Below are 25,478 nucleotides of genomic sequence, written 5' to 3'. Positions count from 1 at the left end.
ATATTTTCAAGCACTCATTTCTTTTACCTTTTTAAATTTGGTCTCAGGATAATTAAATGTACTCATAAATATCATGTTTCACTATTTTGTATGTTGATTATTTAAAATTTGATGGTTGTCCTCCAAATCCGGAATGACCCTTTTGCTTTTCACTCTTCGATGACATAGTGTGTCAAAATGCACTAAGGTTTATTCAGTTCATGATAATATTTTTTCAGACTTCTGCAGTTCGTGAGAGCTGATAAACGAAATCAGGTGTGTTATTGATGGGTAACACTGAAGACAGGCAGGATGAGGGCCGGGTTTAGGTACCCCTGCGCTATTCTCTCGAGGCCAATCATTCGTGAACCCTTCTGTTCCCCCTACACCTCCTCCCTTTGATATTTTGGGGCGCACCGCGTTTGGACCATACCATGTTTATCGATGAGAAGGGGTGTATTGAACGCTCCGTCGGTTCATTTAGCCGTTGGACAGCTCCTGTCTGTGTGACCATGCACCTGGGGTTCGAGGCCCCTAAACAGCATTTTTTTCGTGGTGCTCGCTCACACCCGCCCGAATTGTTCAGAAAGGGGTTAAAAACAATACGTTCCAAGCCGTGTAGGTAGGCCACTTTGAATTTTCTTTTTTTTCATGCATACGGCCACGTCTTTGGCTGTAAGCAGACGGCCAAGAGGAGGGATATAAGCGGCATCCTGCCTGGATTCGCTCTATTGTCTTCTCGGTTCGATTCGGATTTTTTGTGTCTCCTGATCAAAATGCCTCACGTGACCAAGTTGTTTTTGCCAGCCCTGTACGGCATCATTATCACCTGCAGACCTGCGTCCTCTGTTTACCGTAAGTGGGCTCAACACACACTAACACACACACTTGGTAGCAACGCTAGCTAATTTGGTGCCTTAATACCAGTGACGCTAAATTTGCTTGAAGATTTCTCTGTGTGGTCAAACTGCCTGAAATAGATACGCTATGACGACATACAATACATACAATTGATTTATGTATTGATTTTTAGAGCGTTACCCATCCAGTTAGTGCGCGTTACAATGAGCAGGCATGCATTAGGTACACTTGTATGATGTAAGAAAAACGCTGCGTCTATTTGCTGCATCTGTAACTGAGTAAACACAACAATGCATTTTAGGTGTATCATTGCGCACCACAAGAAGCAAAACCGAGATATCGTAGATACATTAAGTCGGGTAAAATAATTCTTAAGAACATCTGTGTGGTTCTACATCACTGAACAACATAGCAGCAATGATAAGGATGGAAAAACTTTCTTAATGAAGTTGATGATGATGATGATGATTAATTTAGGCAGTTGTGCCAAGGTGTCCCTTTTGTTTTGCTCTACTGAACACATACATGGATGATTCTTGATTTGTGCTCAATGTGAGACCGTAAGACTGGGCAAAGTAAATCATTAAGTGAAGAAGTTAGATTTATGTAATAGTGATAATGGTGGATTGGGAGGTTTTGTAACAAGTGAGGCAAAATGGACTGCACTACTTTATTGAAACCAGAAGAGGCACTATGAATTTTGATTGACCCTGTGATGTATGGGGATATTTCATTAGACCGGCCTTATTATCACCCAACTTAGGCTTTTTATATACTTATATGTACAAAAAATATGATAATAGCAAAAGTAAGTACGCTGTATATTTATATATTTATGAAATTGAAATAATAATATTTACTATGTCATAATTAGATAATTATTACCTTAAACACTTTTGCATTAAGGGAGTCCAGGCTAAGCCAATCATCAAAGTCACTGAAATGCTTGGAAATGTCATAAGTTGGCTGCTCGCCACCCAGTAGGATTTGGGGTATCAACACAAAGATTTCTATTGCACCCCATTTGCGAGTTGCCGTTGAAAGAATTAATCCAAAAATTGGGGGAAATGCATTATAAAACATGGGGTTTTCAATATGTCCAAACTTGACACAATTTCCAATTTTGAATGTCAGTAAATGAGCCTGACATGGGCTGAATTTGACATATATAGGGTTTACCTTTCAACCTTTCCTTTGCAAGCATTTAGAAGTGCCGGCACCGTAGCATATTGAAAGTCGTCATTTTTTGACAATCTTTGTAAATATTTTAGCCTCCTAGTGTTTTTTTTTTTGTTGCTAATTTGATATCATGCAGCAAAGACATCAAAACGCCAGAGTTGACTCATAATTTCCCTCAGGGGTTAATTTCTGGCTAGCTTGCGATCTAAACCATTAGTCCCCAACCACGGCTACTGATCAATTTTGGACTGGGTTGCACAATGAGACAAAAAAAACCCCAAATAGTCAGAGGATATACATCTACCTCCCAACCGCCCCACCCCGTTGACTACCTTCCGAGGGGCAATATCATTAAGGCTGATAGAATTGTGACCAGCTGGGAGGTGTGAGCATATTTAATCAATCAAAGGCAGTGAAAATGTGTGTGACTCCACTCAAACATAGTCCATTTTTTCCTTCTTTTAGGACTTTGCCACTCTTGTATTTTGATTATTTTGCGTTCTTTGTTTTCCATTTCATTAAATGGCCCTTTGAAATAACTCACTAACCTCCCAGCTTCCCTTCTCTTGGGTCCTCTGTCTCCACACCCACACCCACACATGACAAATGGGACTTAGTGGTGGTGAAATGAAGCTCCCTGAGGCATTGAACTGCTTGAATCAAATTGTTCCATTACTTGAAGCTTCATGTGCACACAAAAACATCTACTAGTAAAGTGCATAATTACAGACAGTTAAATTTCTTTTATTTTGTCTGTTATGGTCCTGGGGACTCTATGAAAAATATGTTTATGTAATACTATTCTGTGAATAAATATATGTGTACAGATGATGTGTTGATATAGTAAGTGTGATATAGCTGGTTTTGTGATGTTTTGATGTCACAATAGGATTACAGGCAGAAAACAGTAAATTTGCTCGTGGAATTTAGAAGAAGGTGTTGAATATATTGTGTAACTTCTGCAATGTCAAGAACAGGGCAATACTTTATCAATTTGTATTCAGAAATAAAAGCTTTTCAGCAGTTGTACACATATCTGTTATTTTTTTGGACACAACCTAAAGTATTTTTTTTTTTAACATGCTTAAAATAAATGAAATACAATAATATTTTAAATAGTGACTCTGAAGGCAGCACAATGGAGGAGTGGTTAGCACATCTGCCTCACACTTAAGAAATCCCGGTTTCAATTTCAGCTCGGCCCGGTCTTCCTGTGTGGAGTTTGCGTGTTCTCCATGTGCACGTGTGGTTCTTCTCTGGGCTGTCCGGTTCCCTCCCACAGTCCAAAACATGGATGGTAATAGGGCTGCACGATTAATCGAATTTTAATCGTGATCACAATATTGGCTGCCATGATTAATTAAGATGAAAATCGACAATATTAACATTTAAAAAGCCGCCTGCCAGTACATGTCAAATCAAGCACTTTCCGTCATCCTACCACCAGGGGGTGAACGTAAGGTTAAGACATCATTAAGCTTAAGAAATAGCAAGCGAGCAAATCCTGCAAGAATGTCCCCGCAGCTTGGTTCACGCTTGACGTGGCTCCACGTGTCAAAATGACGCCTTTTCGGCAACCACGCCACTTCGCGCCGGCCAGATCCTCCGTAAAGCATACCTTCTGGAATTTCTTTACCATGTGGAAGCGCCGGGCAAAAAACTTGTCGGATGAACTATTGCTTATTGGTGTTTGCCGGTGAATAATCGTGCAGCCCTAGATGGTTGGTATATTGGACACCAAATTGCCCTCAGGTGTAATTGTGAGTTTGAATGGTTGTTTGTCTCTGTGTGCCCCGCAATTGGCTGGCAACCAGTCCAGGTTTGTCCCCCACCTACTGCCAAAAGACGGCTGGGATCGGCACCAACGAGCCTAGTGAGGATAAGCGGCTAAAAGGAGATGGATGGATAATCTGAAATACTGTTAGTGTTATATTCTGCATATCTTACTTTGCTCAAATCGAAATGTTCCCCACACAAGGGAAATCCTCCTTTTACTCGCTACTGGCTCCATTCTGTTATTTTTCCAAACACGGCACCTGAAGGGTTTATATTGCTGTCAAACAATGCAACAGATCACTGAACCAGTTCCTGATTCAGTCACGTGGTGCAGCCAGGTAGTGAGGCTTTGGACTTCATCACTCCAAATGAATCAAACCTCGACACACGCTTTACGGAAGTGTCCACTACCCGGCACCTCTCACCACCATTACAAATGAGAGTGTTTTACTGTATACACAGTATAGGCCAAATGTTTGGACACACCTCTTTCAATGCATCCTCAATCCCTCCATTTTCTATAGCTGCTTATCCTCACTAGGATCGCTGGCTTGCTGGTGCCTATCCCAGCGATCTCCACGCAGTAGGCGGGGGACTGGATGCCACACAATTGCAGGGCAAAAAAGGAAAAACAACCATTCACACACTCAATCACATATAAGGACAATTTAGATTTTAGACAGTCCAATACACTTACCATGCTTGTTTTTTGAGTGTGGGAGGAAGCCGGAGTGCCCAGAGAGAACACACACATGCTCAAAGAGAACCTGCTAACTCCACACAGGAAAGCCGGAGCGAGCCGTAATTGAACTCGTGACTCTGAACTGTGAGGCGAATGTGCTAATCACTCTACCACGGAGTCGCCCTCATTGAATTAGCATTTTCTTTATTTTTATGACTATTAACATTCTTTTACTTCTCACTAAAGGCATTTATGAATTAATTAGTGGTTTTGCACTTAAAGTGATAAAATGTAATATTTAGACAACATTTGAAAACCCACTATAAATTTCAATAAGGTGTAAAAAAAAATGTGTTAGATTCAGCCAACATGTATTTTTATATATATTCATAGGTCTAGTAATTGCTATTTATATGACTAGGGGAGTGCCACCCAGATGGGGGCAGTCATGTTCTATTTAGGTACGGAAAGTGAAGGAAGAAAACTTTCCCCAACGTAATTCACATCACGTTTTTGATGTCAATTTGTGCCCTGTGTTTAGCCGAGCGAGTTCTGGTTAGTATGCCAATAAAAATGGGAAAAAAAAAGAAAATGGATGTTCTGTTTACTCATCGTTAATAAAAGAAGGAGAAGGAAGAGAATGGGGGGGGTTGCTTCACACAGCAAGTTATTCTACATTTAGTGGGCCCCCGTGTTACGAGAATAATCCGTTCCGTGGTTGGGCTTGTAAGGCGAATTCACCGTATGGCGGGCATTCCAAACCTATGTTAAATATTTAATGCATTTAGAACCCCTGGTAAAAACATCAAAATTGTACATACATATTAAAAATTGGTACCAACATTGTATAGTAATTGCTACGTGTATACTGTAGTGTCGCATACTTAATTATGCTGGCGTTGTTTTTGGAGGCAACACAGTTATAGGTGAAGAGTGTGTAAAGTAGGGGGCTGAGCACACAGCCCTGGGGTATTCCTGTGCTTAAAGTCCTGGTGCTGGACGTGCGGCTGTGCACTCTGACTGATTGGGATCTGCCGGTATGGAAGTTCAGCACCCAGTTGAAGAGGCAGGGTGCCAGACCAAGTGCAAGGAGCTTGTGCGTCAGTTTGTCAGGGGTGACTGTGTTAAATGCTGAAGTGTAATCAACGAAGAGCATTCTTACATAAATGTCCTTGCCCTCTAAGTGCGTGAACGCTGTGTGAATGGCGGTGTTGACTGCATCATCCGTGGACCGTTTATGACGATATGCAAATTGGAGAGGGTCCACGGTGTCTGGATTGGTCTTTTTGATGTGCGTCATGACAACCTCTCAAAGCACTTCATTGTGATTGGCGTGAGCGCTATGGGATGGTAGTCATTCAGGCAGGTTAGGGTGCATTGCTTGGGGACAGGCATTATGGTTGTGGCCTTGAAGCAGGTGGGGAAAGAAACTCGTGCAAGTGACAGGTTAAAGATGTCCGAAAACACATCAGCTAACTCTTGATGAGCAAACCCTGAGTGCACTGGCCGGGGATGTTATCTGGCCCGGCTGCTTTCCGCGGATTTGTCACCGTGAGAGGAGGGTCCCGTGCACACTCCACGTCCAGCATCCTTCTCTGACGATCACGATTCTTAGCGTCAAAGCAGGCGAAGCACACCTTCAGCTCATCTGGCAGTGTGGCTTGACTGGATGTGACTGCGCTGCTCCTCTGTCAATAGTCCGTGATGTTTTGCAGTCCTTCCCACAGGCATTGAGGTTCAGCAGTGGAGTAATGGCCCTCCAGTTTCTGCCTGTACTGTCTCTTGGCCTCTCTGATGGCTATACTGAGGTCATAGCTGGCCTTTTTGTAGTCCTCAGCGATGCCCGAAACAAAAGCAGATGCGCGTGTGCGTAATTTGGCATCACAGTTTATCCAGGGTTTTTGGTTAGGATATATTCCGAGATGTTTAGCACTTGTTTTTGTCTCTATGCATGTGATGGTTACTGCAGTTACATAAATTTACTTAAATTTAAATTATTAAACTTTACACACTAAGTGGACTGTTATCCATCCTCATCTATTTTGCTGTTGGACGGAGATCCGCGGTCATATAAGTGGCGCCTGGAAGTCTAATTAAAGCGAAGCATGTAGCAAACACGATAACAATGAGAGTTTACACTTGAAATTCCAATCCATTACAAGAGAAATTTAGGTAAAAGTCAGATTTGAAACGCTGCGTGGCATTGATCTTTGCCACATTTCAACCATGTGGGCCATCAGTGCCACATAACCATAACAGGGAAGTGAAGCACTAAAGCAACGCTGCAAAGCCATGTAGCCAAACAAAATGAAATTCATTATTTTCCACCAAAACAAGACTGTGATATTATCATGACACTGAATGCAGTGAATATTGTAACATTCCCAATTATCATTTCTTTCATTGGTGCCATCTGGCAGGCCAAATATTGTTGGCAGTGGTCCAATCATTGCTTGCAGGCTGCTAGCTAGTGACCACTGTTTTATAGCTGTTATAGCTCCTCATTTAATGGCAACCCGACAAAGTTTCATACACTCATCTAAAACAACAAGTTTGTTCAAAATTAACTTTGCTTGTATGTTATAGCAATAACACTCCTGATGTATTTATTGATTTGTCATAATTATAGGTAAATATTTAAAAACTTAAGAAACAAATGATTATCAATAGCAGAACACTTTTTATTTATTTATTTATAAATACACCAGTTATAAACATTTACATTTAAAAACGTTTGCAAGTAAGAAGTTGTAATAGCCGATCACTGGTGAGCTCCTTTTAGAACAGGCACACGGGCTACCCTTGGGGTCCTTAGGGCCTACCTGGTACATCTTCGTGACCCCTGGCGAAAAAAAACACTTGTGATAAGATGACCTTTGACTTTATTGACTAAAATGTTCTTTTACCATGCACAATCATGCACTTTGTTGGCTTCAGACTTTTCAAGTATACTGCATTTAAATCTAGTCCAAACAGGTCAAAATGCTTTAAGTTGAGTCGGGTTTTTATGTCCTTGTCCTGTTTTTTTTTTAAAGCTTTTATCAGGTAGGTGAAACCATCCCTTTTGAAAAGGACACAATGTATGTCCAGCTTGGGTTTTTGTCATGTATATAAGGAAGCTCATTACAATGCAACGAGCGCACACACATTCACAGATGCGCGCACACACGCGCACAAACGCAGACCCATCCCCCATCATAAAAGTACATCTTAAAGTGGACAATGCGTAATATTTAGACAGGGTGGTAATCACTAATTATATTTGAGGCCGTCATGTTTCTTTTAGCTACGGAAAGCGAAGGAAGAATAGAGTTAAGGAGTACATAGCTGAAAACATATTTCACAGGGGGTACATCACTAAAAAAAGGTTGAGAACCACTGTGCTAATATAATTAAAAAAAAACATTTCTGATTCTCATCATTGAGTTGATTAGGGTAATACCTAAATGTTGATTTCAATACTATGGCAAAAGCTTAAAAAGGAAAACACAGTGGCCTCACAGCTGAAAGCTAAACAACTTATTTTTATTTGTATCAATTAAAAATGATAATGATATTAATTAAAATACTTCTAGTGTCTAATGTGACAGTACATTATTCAAGAAATTGTATGATTGATACTGTGTGTATTCCATCAAAAAATGCTGTACAAAATTGAATGAATAACACTAATGATTGTTCACTGGACTAGTCTGCTGGCATAAGTCTCCGTGCTATTAGAAAAAGTGGAAAAATGAGAATAAAATATAATCTATTTGATTTTTTTATTTTAATTTATTCTTGGAATCGTGATCTTAAAATAAAAAAAAAAATCAGTCTTATCGAGCATTTGGAGTTTTGTGACACCCCTAAAAAACGATAAGAGGTTTTGCAAATATCACAATGTTCTATCAGTTGAACATTGCATTTGTTAAAACTTAACTGAAAATATTTTTGTGCCCTTTTAGGAAGGTGTGAGGACAGTTTGGCCACGCCTCTTCCTTATAGCTCTTTCACCAGCTCATCAGTTTATGCTCGAGATTATGGGGCTGGTTACGCCAAGCTTAATCGGAAACAAGGTATGCAAATTGAATAAGTAGAATTATTGTCTGTCTGTTATCCTTCAATATTAAAATCTGCACTTCAAGGTTCAAGGTTGTTCAACTGTATTATTCTGAATTGTGTTACTTGGCGCATGACATTGCTAGTATCTTTATCATCAAACTTGGTGTTAAACTAAGTATTATTTGGTAATGTTTCATTATTATTGGAGTTTCTGGAGAATAACAGATGTTATGTAAAAGAATAACATATCCAAAGGAGAGGTATTATACTTAAGGTTTAATGTCATAAGAAAAGTTTTCCGTTGCCTGCAATTAATTTCCCCCTGTTGTTCCAACTTGTTTTTTTGTTTATTGTAAAAATTACAAAACCAGGCGCTGGAGGATGGTCGCCTTTGGACTCAGACCGTTACCAGTGGTTACAAGTTGATTTGGGTGCCAGAAAACAGCTAGTTGCCATCGCGACTCAGGGCCGCTACAGTAGCTCCGACTGGACCACCAAATATCAGCTACTGTACAGTGACACTCAAACAAACTGGAGGCCTTATCTACAGGATGGAAACATCTGGGTAAGGAATATCTTTATGCAATCAAATTATTGTTCCATATCTTTTAGGTCTTCAGCGCATATAGACAAATGCAGAATATTGCTTAGACCAGGGATGCCCGTGGTCTACCGGTTGACCTTCTAGCTATTTTGGTAGCCCGCAAGACATTGCACTTAAAAAAAACAAACAAACACAAACTCAGCCGAAAAAAAGAAAATGTCAATTAAGAAAACTAAACAACGTCAATTGAAAAAAAAAAAAAAAAGGCAATCAGTCGTAGTGCCCATTGAGAAGGATTTTTAACTCCCACCTCCGGCAAAAGGTGAGGAAGAAGTACACCATTTAAACTGTGTACAGTGGAGCCGGGGCGCTGTTGACCTTACCACAGAATGTCGTGAGCCGGTGGGGAAAATACGTCGAAGGCCTCGTCAATTCTCTGAGGAAGCAGAGGCTGGAAACCTCAAGGCTCTCCTGTCTCTTGGGCTAAATTCCATGTAGTGGTCAAAGAACTCCTTGGGGGCAAGACCCCCGAGGGTAGATGATTCCGCCTGGAATGCCTAAAGGCTCTGAATGTTGTAGGGCTGTCCTGACATGTCTCTAGAACATTGCATTGCGGCCACTTGGTAAGGTCTATTCAGGAGTGCTTTGGATGAGGGTCTGCCAGAAAGTCGAACCACAAATTCACGAGGAGCAGTGTGGTCTTCAGTTCAATACATTCATGGACATTTTTTCGCGCAGCCGAAGCTTTGAGAGGGTCTGGTTTGCTGATCTCAGCATTTCATCATTTGTTACTTCAAGCCGTGACCTCAAACTATCACTGTGGTTCGGAGCCGAGCGTGAAGCAGTTGGGATGAAGATAAGCATCACCAAATCTGAGACCATGGTCCTCAGTCGGAACAGGGGGGAGTGCCCTAACTGGGTCGGAATGAGGTCCTGCCCCAAGTTGAGGTGTTTGAATATCTCTGAGTTTTGTTCACAAGTGAAGGCAAGATGGAGGGGGAGGTCAACAGGCGGGTCTGTGTAGCGCCCAGTGTGTTGGGACTCAGTACTGTTTTGTCATGGTAAAGAAAGAGGTGAAGCTCACAATTTACCAATCAATCTATGTTCCTGCCCTCACCAATGGTCACGAGCTGTGGGTTGCGACGCAAAGAACGAGATCCCAGATATAGGCGGCCAAAATGAATTTCCTCCCGTAGAGGTAGGGTGAGATGCTCAGTTTTATTTAAGTCAAGCTGCTGCTCTTTTGCGTTGAGAGGAGCCTGTTGATGTGGCTAGGGCATCTGGTTGGGATGCCTCCTGGACGCTTCCCTGGGGAGGTGTTCTGGGCATGGTGTTCTGGACGCTGAAGACACCATTCCTCTTGGCTCACCTGGGAGCGCTTGGGGTACTCTCCTGGAGAAGCCGTACAAATTGGCTGGGAAGAGGGAAGTCTTGAGTTTCCCTGCTGAAGCTACTGCCCCCGTGACCTGACCCCGGATGAACGGTAGATAATGGATGGATGTAAATCACGTACCATTACATGTTAAAAAAAAAAGAGAGAGAGAAAACACAATGCAACCCCTTGTTTTTATCTGTATTTCCTTGACACCATTTTTATTTTTGAATTTGACCACCAAATCCTTTAAGTTCTGGTGGGCCACTGTATAGAACCAAAGCACTATAACATGTTCTAACCTTTTTCTTTTTCTGTCTCCGTCTCCAACCAGACGTTTGAGGGGAATGTGAACAGTGATGGTGTAGTTCGTTATCAGCTGCAGCACACCACCCTGGCCCGTTACATACGCATTGTCCCATTGGACAAGAGCAAGGAGGGTCGCATTGGACTACGGCTGGAACTATATGGCTGCTCTTATTGTGAGTGGTATTCATGTGCTCCAATGTTAAATTCTTATATAGAAGTCAGTAAACTATCTCCTCAACTGCTGAGAAACTTCACAGACATTCTGTACCACACTGCCGTGAAAGAAAATACTGTACTTGCCTTTAATCTTTGTTTTGCATTTTTGTATATTTATCACAATAACATTTCAGATTATTAAGACAATTTTAACATCTAATCAAAAATGCTTTGTTAATACAAAATGCAGTTTCTAATTAAAGGGGGGGTCAGTTTCAGGCACTTTGATGCACTTAGTTATTTGCTGTAACCCGTATAAACACTGTAAGAAATAATTAACAGTTGTTGAAAGTAGATTTATATTACTTTTTTTTCTTTTGTTAATATTACAAAGGATACAGGCATCCTTTTATTATTTAGGTAAATAATATTTCTAATCAGAGTTTTGTCTTTCCTTGGGGAGTTTTGTCTTTCCTTGTGGGTCTTGGCATAATATAATAGATGTACAATATGTCATTAACAGAAAATTGTCTTCCAGGGGCTGATGTGATCGGTTTTGATGGACATGGAATCCTCTCCTACCGCTTCAGGAGTAAAAAGATAAAGATTGTGAAGGACGTCATTGCTCTGAAATTTAGAACAACAGCTGGAGATGGGGTGCTGCTCCATGGGGAGGGACAACAGGGAGACTATGTTTCTCTCGAGCTTCGAAGGGCAAGACTTCAGCTAAGCATGAACCTTGGTAGGATTCTTAACATCAATCTGCCCCTTCCATCACGGTATTCATGTTTTAGCTGCCAGCTCGTGCTGTTTACAATCAAGCATTCTTTTGCTCTCAGGCAGTAACCAGTACGGCTCTATCCAGGGTCACACCTCTGTGACCAGTGGGAGCTTACTTGACGATGACCACTGGCACTCAGTTGTCATCGAGCGATACCGAAGAAATGTCAACTTTACTCTGGATCACCACGTTCATCGTTTCAGGACCAATGGAGAGTTTGCTCACCTGGATCTTGACTATGAGGTAAAGCACCACTGTCCAGAGGTCACTTGCGATTTTCCTGCTGAGAGGACCCCAAACGCACACCAGACATCTTCAATGACATGTCTGTGGATTGCATGTTGTCAATTGAAGTGAATATATTATTGTGTCAAGAATCGCATTTACAACTGCCAAATCTGTATTTCTCCATCAGTTTTCCCTAATATTGTTTGCCTTCAGATTAGCTTCGGAGGCCTCCCTGTATCAGCAAAGTCAAGCTCAGGAAGTCGAGACAACTTTGTGGGCTGTATGGAGGGGATCACCTACAATGGTGACAACATCACACACTTGGTCCGCAGGGGAAAAGTGGACACTTCCAGCTTTGTAAGATAATTCTCCCTTCTTAGTTGTGCTCAGGGCGGCTCGGAGGAAGAGTGGTTAGCACGTCAGCCTCACAATTCAGAATCCCGAGTTCAAATCCAGCTTGCTTTGGCCCTCCTGTGTGGAGTTTGCATTTTCTCCCCAATCCCACGTGGGTTGTCTCTGGGCACTTCCTCCCACTTTCCAGCATGCATGGCAGGTGTATTGGACACTCTAAATCAGGGGTGTCCAAACTTTTTGCAAAGGGGCCAGATTTGGTGTGTTAAAAATGTAGGGGGGGCAACCTTGGCTGGGCATTCTTTACATATAACAGCAATTAATTTGAATACATTTCAGCGAGCCATTCTGTGTTTCACATTTGCTCTTTTATTTTAATTTCAGCTATCTTAAGCATGTGTTTTGGTTCATTTGAAACGTGCATGTCAAAATTGAATTGACATTAAATATTGAAATTGATTATTCACTTTGCACTTTTTTTAACACTTTAATTAACTTTTTGTAACAGTTGAACAGAAGTAATTGTACTCTTGGGAGCAAATTACATTTGAAACAAAAAAATATCTCACCATGGCAGTTTAATATTTATAAAAATTGTAAACACAATAACAGAGAAATGAACAAGTAATAGTCATATCAACAAGTGCAGGGCTCATTTAAAAGATGACATTAGTAACTTTAAATGTTGATTGTATTTTTAAATGGTTATTTTTCTGGAGTGAAAAGTTAAAAAAACAACAACAACAACAAAAAAACGTTTTCAGACTGATCGTAAATGAAAAATGACTCGTCCGCATGAGTGCGATGGGTGAAACTGAGATCCGGAGTGAGAGTCCGATAGCCGTGTCCTCACACAGCTTTAAGTTCATAACCGAGAATGTCTTCTCACACAAATACGTCGACCCGAACAAGCTTAGCATTTTCTTACCAAATGCTCGAATCTCTCGGACTTGTCCTTATCCAGCTGTCGATAAAAGTTGTAAAATATTGCTGCTGTGAGATTAAACTAGCTTCAAGATGTTTCAGTTTCTCGCTGCGTTCATCACCTGTGATCTTGACATATACGTCAGCATGTTTTGTTTGGTAATGTCGCTTCACATTGAACACTTTAAAAACAGCCACTGTCTCTTTACAAATGAAGCAGACACAGTTGTTCCGTAATACAGTGAAGAAATAGTCCAATTTCCTCTCATCCTTGAACCGTCGTCTCTCGCAGTCAACTTTCCTCCTTTTGTTCATTATCGCCATTTCAGAAAGTTAGGGGCTCATATAGTCAATTACTCATATACTAATTTGCTGTTCCTAATTGAGCCTATAGATAGCAGCAATTAGCTCATGTACATAACAGCGCTGCTGCTCAATGTATTCATTCTCCATGCGGGCCAGACTTATTAATTTTATGACGGAGGCTGCGGGCCGGATGGAAATTGACCATGGGCCGCAATTGGCCCCCGGGCCGGACTTTAGACATGCCTGCTCTAAAATATCCTTAGGTGTGTGAATGCTTGTTGACTCTAGTAAGGATAAGCTCATTCTGGTGCTGGACAGTCGCCTGCTATTCCAGTGCCTAAATTAAAATGTTTGTTCTCTGTTTTAACACCTACTCTCCCCTTGCATGATTGCATGTGAGTGCGTTTCACTTGTTTGGTGTGCAATAAAAATATACAGTAACTCATGCTCAAAAGTGTACAGCAAATTTCCCTTGAGAGCTCAAATTTATAAAGGGATGAGCATGATTTATTATTATTATTATTATTATTATTATTATTATAATTAGTAGTAGTAGTAGTAGTATTAGTATTATTATTAAGTATAATAACGACAAACTGGACTTCTCCTCTGTTAAACAAACAAAATATTATAAATATGAATCTTTTATAGTTTTTGTCCCAACCAAATTTTCTCATGGAGACACACCAGTGCTCACCCTGCACCACTTGGTCAGTGTTGGGTGCAGCTTTTGTGACCATAATGATCAAAGACAAAGCTAGGGAACTGTGAAATCTCACTGCAACTCCAGTGCATCCTAGTCCTTCCTTGGAAAACATTTTGTAATCTAAATCAACTTTCAACAAATGTTAACTTTCTTACTTGGTTTATACAGGTTATATGGTAATCTGAAAAAAACAAACAAGTAAAATAACTCATCATTTTTAAAATAAGTCCATCAAATAAAAAATAGCTCAAATAAAAAATAGGTCAACCTTTTTTTAAATTACAGTACAACTCCTATACAATGAAACCTGCATGTGCAAAAAAAAAAATCCCCCATTGTGAAAATAAATCCCTGCATTGAAGCCTTTTCCTCTTTCTTACATCCTCATATAAGGAAAAATCCCACTGTAGCATAATATGAAATGTTTTTATTTTGTTTTTTTTTTTTTTCATTTGCGTTGCACTGAATTTCACTACGGTGAAAACAAGCCTGCAGGAAAAGTCTAGCTTTGTTTATACTTGACGTGCCGGCACGCGTTTTGCACCACTGCATACTCGGAGCGGCTTGACCCTGCAGTCAGACAATATTCTCCCATACACTAGGTGGCATTAAATTGACATTACAGCAGACAAACAACACTCTTTTACAAAACAGATAGAGAATCCTAATCGATTAAAACGATCTAAACAGATTCTTCAACTCTGCCCTACGTGGCGCTCGCCAGGAATTATTCACGGAATTTATAACACGGTATTCCTTTTCCGACAAATCATAAAGGTGTTTTTACTGGCAAAATTCTATCAGTAATAGTTTGTCCACCATGTTGTCCGCCCGTAGAAAAATCCAGAAGATACGCGCTGCGCAAAATCTGTTCCGCGTGGACGTCATTTTTTTGGGCGTTGGATGTTTTTTTTTTGTTTTTACTTCAGTCAGATTGTAAAATGTTTTGTTTACGTCCGAGACATACATTTGCTATAATGAAATGGGGGGTGGGTCCTGCTGCAGCTGGCTGCTCTAAAAACCACATCATCCTTCTCGCTATGTATGTAATATCAACAGCGGCCAGAAGTGGCGCCAGTAAAACAAAGATCAGGCACAAACGTATGAACTGTTGAACTAAATCATTTCCAAAACATTATTTCGGGTGCAGCCCACATGGCCCGGTACCAGTTGGTCTACGGACCGGTACCGGTTGGGGACCGCTGTTGCAGAGGAGTTCTCCTGTAGAAACATTTTTAACCAATTGAACAGTTTGAACCTTAAGAAAAATGTTAAATCAATAAATAATAAGAAATGTAATAATAACACAGGAAAGCCAATATTTCAAACATATTCACTTATATGTTCACTTTCATCAGTGGAGTATAAGCTGCCAAAGTACAAATCTAAATTTGTGAAATTGTGTTGTTTTTAAGCACATTGTCTCTCTTTTTATTTTGGACTTATGATGGCAGTGGCGGTCAGTGCATTTCACACTTAGGCCTTCAGTGACTGGACACCTCGTATGCATTTGGGCTACGCTCGCTATTTTTCAGAGCATTTAAACATCAATAAATTCGCATCAGCAATTCAAATTTATCATTCTTCGTGCCAAAACTTAGAATAAGTATTAATAATTTCAAATTATCCATCCACATCATTTGATAAAGACCACGAAGAGCAAGCAAGCTTTAACAAGATTGTACGCTAATTTACAAATGCCCATTGTCCTGTCGGGGCATGGTGAGTTGGGAGGAGGAAGGAAGAGGACCCAAAACATGCAGGAGAACGAGAAATATGTGGCTCAAAAAAGGAAGTTTTAACATGGAAATGAGGCAGGACTGAACCGGGAGCAAAACTGGACTAAGTATCACCAGACAGATGGACCAAATCAAACTAATGAGTAGGCAGACAATAAAGGCAGACGCGAGTGGAATGGAAACATGAACAAAACCCCACAAACTCACAACAACCAAACCCAACCAACATAAAATGGAAATTTAGGAGGAGCGTAACCATATGGATATAATATGACACGAAAAGAACAGAATATGGAGAATAATTTGATATATAAAATACTGCATACAGTATATATACTGTATTTAGCAAAATTAAATTGAAAAGGAAATAGTCTTTTATTCCAGTTATTATAATTATTGTAGGTTATTATAGTTATGATAATGTCAGATTATATGATAATATAGGATATTGGGCCAGCAGAGAAGGCCTTGCTGGCCCTGACGGTCCACCACTGTATGATGGTGTACACGGACATACCCGCACCTTCTGGCTTACATCACACTTCATTAGCGCTCTGCCAGTTAGATCATCAAATACAAGTTTCAGTTAAAGCACTTTATTGTTGATTTTAATACTACTGTTCTTTGTCTCTCTTTTCCACCCTGCCCTTCTCTTCCACCACAGCGCAACTTAACATTCTCATGTGCTGAGTCCAACACGTTCCCTGTCTTCTTCAACTCCACATCCTTCTTGCGCCTGCCTGGTCAGACTGACAGTGACACCCTGTCTGTCAGCCTGTCTTTCAGGACATGGAACCCAAATGGACTGCTGATGTTCACAGCCTTGGCTGATGGTTGGGTGGAGGTGGGACTGACGGAGGGAAAGATCACTGTATATATGAATGTGACACAAAAGAAGAACACACATATTGACATTTCGTCAGGTGAGCTTCACTCGTTTGTTATTTAAGGTCCCTCACACGGTTTTCTACAAATTAGTTTGTGAGCTTGTTTGTCCTTCTCAGGCTCCGGCCTAAATGACGGTCAGTGGCACAGTGTCCATCTGAATGCTTTGGAGAACTATGCAATGCTCACGGTGGATGGAGATGAAGCATCCACAGTCAGAACCGCCATCCCTGTGCAGATCATGACAGGAGGATCATACTACTTTGGAGGTGATGAGACCGTTACGATATGCATGTGTTATTGATTACGTTGAACTTAAAATGACTTTGAATTTAAAGTAGACATTAACGTATCATCTGGACATCTGTATTACTTCCGTTAAGGTCAAATTGTTCTTTAAGACTTTTCCAGGTAATGGCATCATTCAACTGAAATTTCTCATGAAACTGAAAGTAGAGCTTTGACCCCATCATTTATTGTTTTCAAGGTTACTTCCCACAAACCACCACTCACACGCTTCAGCGCCCCTTCCAGGGCTGCATGCAGTTGATCCACATAGATGACCACTTAGCTGACCTCAAGGCTGTGGAACAAGGTCTCATTGGAAGTTTTGAAAATGTCAGCCTGGATATGTGTGCTATCATTGACAGGTACACATATGTTCACTTGACGGAATGGAAAAATCAGACAAGGGAGTTTTATTTGGCTGGAGGCTGCTGTGTATGTGTTTCTTTCATTGCTCAACTGTGTGTCATTTCAGGTGTGTTCCTAACCATTGTGAGCATGGTTCCCGTTGTTCTCAGACATGGGATGCGTTCAGCTGCAACTGTAGCGGCACTGGATACACCGGAGCCACATGTCATACCTGTACGAACGCACACACAATAGATCTCGTTGTAATGTCGGATTGTTTGGCTGCTGAGTTGTGTGCTGTGTGTCTCTCCTTTAGCCATGTTTCAGCAGTCCTGTGAAGACTATAAACATCAGGGTAGAAACTCTGGGAGTTATTGGATTGACCCGGATGGCAGTGGGCCTATAGAGCCTTTCAGAGTTATGTGTGACATGACAGGTGAGGAAAGTCACAGCACCTCCAATTTCAACGTTGTCGCCAGGATGTTTCTAGGAAAATTGAAACAATCCTTTGTACTCTTAGTAGCGAGGGCCACACAGTTTTTAAGTCTACGGGGCAAACTTGAAATCCAAAATCAATCATTTTGGATTTCAAGTTTGGATTTTTTTTCTTTCTGGACAAATTATTAACATGAATCTGCATTTGATATTTATCCTAGCTCTTTTGGGCAGTAAGTGAACTGAACTGGCTACTGGTGAACAAAAAAAAAGAAAAGCGGGCCAGAGACAAGACAGCAAATGCTTTTTCAAGATACTGTAGTGTGTCTTACATTTTGTCCATTTTTCACCTTGTCTTAGTTTTGACTCTGATCCACGAGTTGAAACATTGCTAATTCTTTATCTGTTCTTTCATTTATCACTGAATCAAATATGAACTTTTGTTTTCTTTAGAAGAAAAAGTTTGGACCACAGTGAAAAACAACCTAGCAGTTCAGACATCAGTCATGACTGCTAGTCCAGAAGAGAAGGCAGTACTGCAGATCACTTATAATATAACAGATGAGCAGGTACGCAATTGTGACAGTATTTCTGTTTGTCTGACTGGAGTTCTTTAAATTTGTGTCAAGTGGGTGGGTCTGGAACGTAACTCCTGTAATGAATGTGAACCATTGTTACCAGTTGTGTATTGGAAACTACAAAGAGTTAAAAACTGACATAACAAATGCTTTGCCTACTGTTAATTAGTAGTTCTACAAACTTTAAATACGTACTGAAGAGGGGACATTTTTTTGTGTCTTTCAGTTGTTTTCAGTCACCAGCAGTGCTGAAAAATGCGAACAATATCTAGCTTATGCCTGCCGAATGTCCCGTCTGCTCAACACTCCGGGTAATGTACCATCATAAAAGTCAGTTTTTGTTATGAATTTAAAATAAAAATGGCATTTCTATACTGGATCATCTACCAAATTTGTAGGGCTTTCAACCAAGGTATATTTATTGGAAATCTATTGTGTTTCCGCAAAATGCTCAATAGATGGAAAAACCTTTCATTCTTTCTGCTGATCATCTATCTACATTTGTAATACCCACTTTTTTTTCAGTGGATTACGATGATGATGATTGATCGTGATGATTACTTTTGGCAATAATAAATGGAATTCTGCCCTTTAAAATGCATGCATAATAGAAAAGATGTATCATTTAAAGTGACGTCATTCTTTCATCTCCCAGGCAGTGAACCTTTTACCTGGTGGTTAGGACGAGCCAATGAAAGGCATTACTACTGGGGAGGGTCCGGTCCAGGGATACAGAAGTGTGCATGTGGAATTGAACACAACTGTACTAACCCCAAACACTATTGTAACTGTGATGCCGATCAGCGCTCCTGGTGAGTAGACTGTCTCACCATCTTTCTGTCCTTATCAAGATTATAATTTGCACTGTGTGTGCGTATACTGTACATGTTTGCATGTATGCAGGAAAGAGGATGCGGGCTTGTTGGTGTATAAGGACCATTTGCCAGTCCGGCAGGTTGTGGTTGGTGACACAGGCAGAGCTGGATCTGAGGCTAAGTTGACAGTGGGGCCGCTCAGATGTCAGGGGGACAGTGAGTCTGAAACTCAGAAGGACATGACAAATCTTTTCATATATACAGTGTTCCCTCGCCACTTTGTGTTTCATCTTTCACGCCTCAGTGCTTTGCGTTTTTTGTTGTTGTGTTGTTTTAATTGGAAAAAAAAAGCATTTTTGTGGAAAGAAGCGCTATGAAGATGCACATGCCACAAGTACTCCTACAAGACGCATGCTTGGCTTCAAGCGCAACATCGACCAATTAGTCAGGAGTGGATTACAATTCGTGCCCTCTTCGGTCGTGTCTTTTAGGAGTATCCATGAGCTGATTGACTGATTGTCTCACCAGTCCTGTCCAAGCTGTTGACCGTTAAGGACAGTACTTCTTACAGCAGCAATCTCCGAGTGAGCCTCGCATACTGTATGAATGAGAGCGCGCGGCTGGAGTGAAGACGAAAGAGGGCGTTGGGAAGATGTTACTAAGAGGCCGCTTGTAATAAATTGTCATTTCGAGTGTAAACTCTGCTTTTTCGTTATCATGTTTGTTCAGCTACAGGCTCCACTCTGGGTCGACATCCGAGGGCCGTTACGGCGAGGGCAATTCTGTCCATCCGTCTTCCCCGACTACAGCCAAGGGATGCAAACGGGAAGGGATGACAGTACACTTACTTAGGTTAAATAATTAACAATTTAAGTAGGCACGTGTACTGCACTTTAGGTTGGCGTCCGTGGGCCCTTACACCAAGGCCATGTCCGGACTTCTGTGTTCCCCAACTACAGCCAAGGAATGGAAACGGGAAGGGATGACAATACCGCTACTTAAGTTTAATAATTAACGATTTAAGTAAGCTCGTGCATTGCAGGCTTCACTCTAGGTCTACATCCGAGGGCCGTTATGCCGAGGGCAATTCCGGCCCTCGTGTTCCCCGACTACAACCAAACGATGAGAACGGGAAGGAATGAAAGTACAGTTACTTAGGTTTAATAATTAAAGATTTAAGTAAGCTCGTGTACTAAAATAATCTTTGTCTCAAATATTTAAAGTCTAAACACTTTTAACGTATTTTCAAAATTCTGGTCTCCACAAACTCATGCACAAAAATTTCTGGGGGGAGGGCCTACATTTTGCTCCCCATTAACCACGAAAATTGAGAGAACACTGTATATATAGAATCTGAAATGATGTTGATATCTATGTTTGCTGTTGTTGCTAGGAAAATACTGGAATGCTGCCTCCTTCACAAGTCCAGCTTCCTCTCTCCACTTCTCTACCAAGAGAGGAGAATCCAGCACGGATATCTCCTTCTACTTTAAGACCTCCTCTAGTCACGGAGTCTTTCTGGACAACTCAGGAACATCTGACTTCCTTCACCTTGAACTAACAGGTGTGTCTGGATGTTCAGATTTTGCTGATTGTGTTCTAGTAGAACTGTTGGTGTGTTTTTGCCAAAGCATACAATCACTTGGGGACAGCACAGTAGTCTGGTTCAGTGGTTCTCAAATGGGGGTACTTGAAGGAACTTCAGGAGGTACTCAAGATTTTCAATAAAACAAACATGCACAATCCTTGAAAGATAATTATTGAATCAATGTATTGTTTCAGGAAAATAGAAGTTCATAAATTTAAATGTTATATTCAGTAGGTTATTCAATTTCATTATTGTAAAAAGTCAGATTCTCCCCCATACTAGAATGGTTTGTCCCAACTTGTCATGTGCCAACTCTCCTTACCTGTCAAGTTAATGATTAATTTTTGTGAATACATCTCGACTATGTTCCCAAAAGAGGACACTTTAAACTGTATATTTTTCTGTGGACAAATATTTATTTATAATTATTTATTTTTTGAGAAGAGATCTGTCACTTGATGTTGATTATTTTTGGGGGGACAAATATGTATTGCTAATTAAGTTAATGATGTATTTTTATGAAGAGATCTTTACTGTAGTTCCCAAACAGGATGCTTTATGTTTAATATTTTTCTGTGAACAAATATTCATTGATAATGATTTCTTTTTGAGTTCTGACACTATGTTTATTATTTTGTGAGGACAAATATTTATTACTAATTAAGTTAATGATTTATTTTTGTGAACAGATCACTACTGTAACCTCAAAATATTATGCTTTATGTTTAATATTTTTCTATGGGCAAATTTTTATATTTTATTTTTGTGGAGAAATGTGTATTAAAATTTAAGTTATTTCTTTTTGGTAACAGCTTTCTAATATGATCCAAAAGAGGACACTTTAGGTCGATTATTTTCTTTTTGACCAATACAAATGAAGTTTGAAAAGGTCTAAAAGGTTAATAAATTAGACACTGATGGCATGTTTTAAGTCTTTTTTTTTTCAAACCCCAAAATGCTTTGCACTGGTTAAGGAGTACTTGGCAGTAAAGATATTTCACAGGGGGTGCATCACTGAAAAAAGGTTGAGAACCACTGGTCTAGCATGCCTGTCTCTCAGTCAAATTATACCAGGTTCAAATCTTGTTTCTGGCCTTTATGACGATTGCATGCTTTGGCTTTCTTCCAGGAACACACAATTCAAATTCTTTATTTAGTGTAAAGCTAAATTGTCATAAATAAGAATGTCAGTGGGATGTTTGTTTGTCTCTATTTAGATTCAGATTATTATGATGTCTTATGACTGGCTGGTGACCAGTCCACGGTACACACTGCCTCTCACCCAAAGTCAATCAGGAAATGGGGCGGCCGTGGCTCAGGCAGTGGAGGGGGTCGTCCAGTAACCGAAGGGTAGGCTGTTAGATCCCCGCTCTGTCAGGGTCACGTGCTGTTGTGTCCTTGGGCGAGACACTTCACCAGTGGTTGGTCTGAGGGGCTGTATGGTGCGGTATGGCAGCCTCGCCTCTGTCAGTCTGCCCCAGGGCTGCTGTGGCTACCACCACTAGTCTTACTGTGTGATAGTGCTGTACTATGTAAAGCACTTTGGGTTACGTGAAATGCACTATTTACTGTAAATGTAAGCATTATTATTATTAGGAAAGGCTCCAGCTCTCTCATGACCCAAATTAAAACCAGTAGTATGGAGAATTAATGAATGGAATACTGTAACTTGAACCAATTAATTAACTGCATTACTTGTACGCTTTTGTCTGAGCTAAAATAATGGATGATTAAAAGCAAAAGTAGGAAGTGTGAGTGATGCTGCCATTGCGAAGTCAAAAATTTCCGAGTTTGACTGTAGTCTTGCTGCTTCAGGAGGATCCTCGGTGTCTTTCTCCTTCGACGTTGGCAGTGAGCGATTTGACCTCATTGTGTACTCTGCTGCACCTTTAAATGATGACCGGTGGCATCGTGTAGAGGCTGAGAAAAATGTCAAAGAGGCGGTGTTGCAACTTGATGGACAGCACAGAGAGGTCAGACTCGCTCCTCCACAGGGGCACACAAAAATGGAGTTCTACAGCGACCTGTATCTCGGTAAGAAGCCTTTTAACTCACACAATTGTCTCATATATTAAAGACAATCTGGCAACTCATCTGTGTAGACCAAGAGGTGAAGAGTCCACAATTACCTGGCTTTCAAATGATCTCAGCAATCGGTCCTATGTGCTCCTATGATTGATTGTATGTGCTCCAAATTTGTTACTGTCCATAAGAGGGTGTCGGAAGGGTTCTGTACTGGGCCCCCTCTTATTTGCCATTCATATCAATAACTTGGGTCTAAATGTTCTATATGCTAATGTGTATTTCTATGCTGATGACAATTATTTACAGAGTAAAGCTTACAAAGTAGCTGTCTAATCTCTGCAGTAAGTTTTCGTACTGTCCAGCAATCATTAATTCAATTCAAACTTCTTTTTCATAAAAAAAAAAAAGCTGGGATTGTTTTCTAACTGCAAAAAGCTGTCTCAAATTCCACTGCGCCCACTCTCCAGGGCAACGAAAACTTTTCTTAATTGATGATGGGATCACTTTCGAACCACGGACAGAATATCTTGTAAAGAAGCGGAGGCTAAAATTGGTTTTAATTTTTTTGCTCATTGGCTTTGTTCTATAAATGAATGCTAGCGGTAAATATCTTTGGGTTTTTCAAGCTTCTTTGAGGATCATTACACTCTGTAAGTCCACCCACCACTGTGAATTATACCCTGCTCTGGCCAATCGAAGGCCCCAGTCACTGGTATACTTTTATTTTCTGGTATCAGGCAATATTCTTAGTGACCCAATACAATACTTGTAAATCCAAGCTAAGACTGTTTGAGACGCATTCCACCGCATTGAATATGGTGCAATGCTGCTCATTTCTTTTATGTCACTGTGATGCCTAAGGCCTTCCCTTCTTGTGATCTCTGTATCCAGGTGCCTCAGGTGGTCAGAGGGGTTTTCTGGGATGCATGCGAGCTCTGAAGATAAATGGATTGAACTTTGACTTGGAGGAGAAGGCTAAGGTGACTCCAGGGGTAAATCCAGGCTGCCACGGCCACTGCAGCAGCTACGGGATGCACTGCAAGAACGGAGGGAAGTGTGTGGAGCACTACAACAGATACTCTTGTGACTGCTCGCTCACTGCATACGATGGGCCCTTTTGCACCGAGGGTAGGACCAGCACATAAAACTCAAGTCCTCCATCCAGGACAGCGCGTCAAGAAGTTCTCACTTCACCCCTTCTCCTTTTTCTTTCATCTCGGGTAGATGTGGGCGCCTACTTTGAAACCGGAACCCTGGTGCGCTACGACTTCTTGCCGGAGGCAGGCCCCTCTGTGCTCCAGGAAGGGAGAAGCTTTTCGAGCGTTTCCGTTCCCGTTGAGGCCAATTTGACTCACGAGCAGCTTATTTTCAGCTTCAGCACTTCCAGCGCTCCAAGCATCCTGGTCTACATCAGCACCAGGACTCAGGACTACCTGGCTGTGGTGCTCAGGCATAACGGTGAGGTCGTCAGCCGAGTTCCTTCCCCAGCATGCGTTTACATACTACAGGTACCGTATTTTCCGCACTAGAAGGCGCACCTAAAAGCCTTAATTTTTTTTCAAAGCGGATTGTGTGCCTTATAATCAGGTGTGCCTTATATATGGATCAATATTGAGATTGGGATTCGTAGATGGGGAATGAACTGATAAGTAAGCTTTACCTGTTTCTTTTGTGTGTTTACAGTTGAACAAGGTTGCTCATATTGACATTGACTTATTATGCTATTGAGAGTTTAGAGTTATTGTTTGAGTTATTATTGTTATTACTTTGAGTATTACTATATTGAGAATGAAAAAGTTTTAAAATATGTCATTAATTAAAGGTGCGCCTTATAATCCGGTGCGCCTTATATATGGAAAAAGTTTTAAAATGTCATTAATTGGGGGTGCGCCTTATAGTACGGAAAATACGGTATATCTCAAATAATGTGAACAGCGTTAAAAAAGGTCAATATTTTTTGTTTTTAAATTTATTTCACTTGACCATCCTCTCATGGTTATCTCTGTTACTGATGCACAATGTTTTTTTCTTCTACTCAATTTATATTAATATGTAGCAAACAACAATCAGTTTGTTGTGTCGCCTACTCACCCAGACTGAAGGTCCATCCAAATGCTCAGTAAACGTTTCAAGGTGTTTGGAGTTAAATAGCTACTGTAGTTAGGGTGTGACACCACGTAGGAACTCCTCGTCACTGAATGTACCTTCTTGAGCCACGTCGAGATGTATTTCTAAACCGACGCACAAACGCATTGATTGCGTGCCAATCATATAAATTGTCATGTCAGGACTGTGGCTAAAAAATGCACTTGCAACATGATGTAATGCTTTGGTGAGATGAACTGTTTGTCCCCACGTTTCCAGGAACGCTCCAAATCCGTTACAGATTGGGAGGGCTAACTGAACCTTTCACGATCGACATCGATCATCGTAACATGGCCAACGGGCAGCCTCACATCGTCAACATAACCAGACACCTTCGCGAGATACGATTACAGGTTAGTGTTTGATCAGAGTTGACCTCTAGCAATATTCCCAAAGTGTATCTGCCATTTTTTTTTTTTTCTGGTCAGGTATTACAT

General features: G+C 40.8%; 1 protein-coding gene across 1 annotated transcript in view; it reads left to right on the top strand.

Annotated features, from left to right (window-relative positions):
* Positions 1-479: 479 nt before the first annotated feature.
* cntnap2b (contactin associated protein 2b) overlaps positions 480-25,478 on the top strand; it is a 29,051-nt gene continuing 4,052 nt past the window's right edge. The window contains exons 1-21 of the mRNA XM_088429499.1: positions 480-834; positions 8,425-8,535; positions 8,893-9,086; positions 10,772-10,919; positions 11,441-11,644; positions 11,742-11,926; positions 12,125-12,268; positions 16,602-16,860; positions 16,942-17,091; positions 17,310-17,472; positions 17,583-17,689; positions 17,772-17,891; positions 18,344-18,459; positions 18,695-18,779; positions 19,124-19,280; positions 19,372-19,499; positions 20,677-20,847; positions 22,687-22,905; positions 23,788-24,024; positions 24,121-24,354; positions 25,261-25,394. Coding sequence (XP_088285625.1) covers positions 756-834; positions 8,425-8,535; positions 8,893-9,086; positions 10,772-10,919; positions 11,441-11,644; positions 11,742-11,926; positions 12,125-12,268; positions 16,602-16,860; positions 16,942-17,091; positions 17,310-17,472; positions 17,583-17,689; positions 17,772-17,891; positions 18,344-18,459; positions 18,695-18,779; positions 19,124-19,280; positions 19,372-19,499; positions 20,677-20,847; positions 22,687-22,905; positions 23,788-24,024; positions 24,121-24,354; positions 25,261-25,394 — 3,345 coding nt within the window. The 5' untranslated portion in view covers positions 480-755. The remainder of the gene's footprint in view (positions 835-8,424; positions 8,536-8,892; positions 9,087-10,771; positions 10,920-11,440; positions 11,645-11,741; positions 11,927-12,124; positions 12,269-16,601; positions 16,861-16,941; positions 17,092-17,309; positions 17,473-17,582; positions 17,690-17,771; positions 17,892-18,343; positions 18,460-18,694; positions 18,780-19,123; positions 19,281-19,371; positions 19,500-20,676; positions 20,848-22,686; positions 22,906-23,787; positions 24,025-24,120; positions 24,355-25,260; positions 25,395-25,478) is intronic.

This window comes from Hippichthys cyanospilos, chromosome 12, assembly GCF_059441005.1.
Source record: "Hippichthys cyanospilos isolate Australia breed blue-spotted pipefish chromosome 12, RoL_Hcya_1.0, whole genome shotgun sequence".
Classification (NCBI taxonomy): Eukaryota; Metazoa; Chordata; class Actinopteri; order Syngnathiformes; family Syngnathidae; genus Hippichthys; species Hippichthys cyanospilos.
The sequence above is the reverse complement of the archived record's forward strand: the minus strand, read 5'-3'. Positions and strand labels throughout refer to the sequence as shown.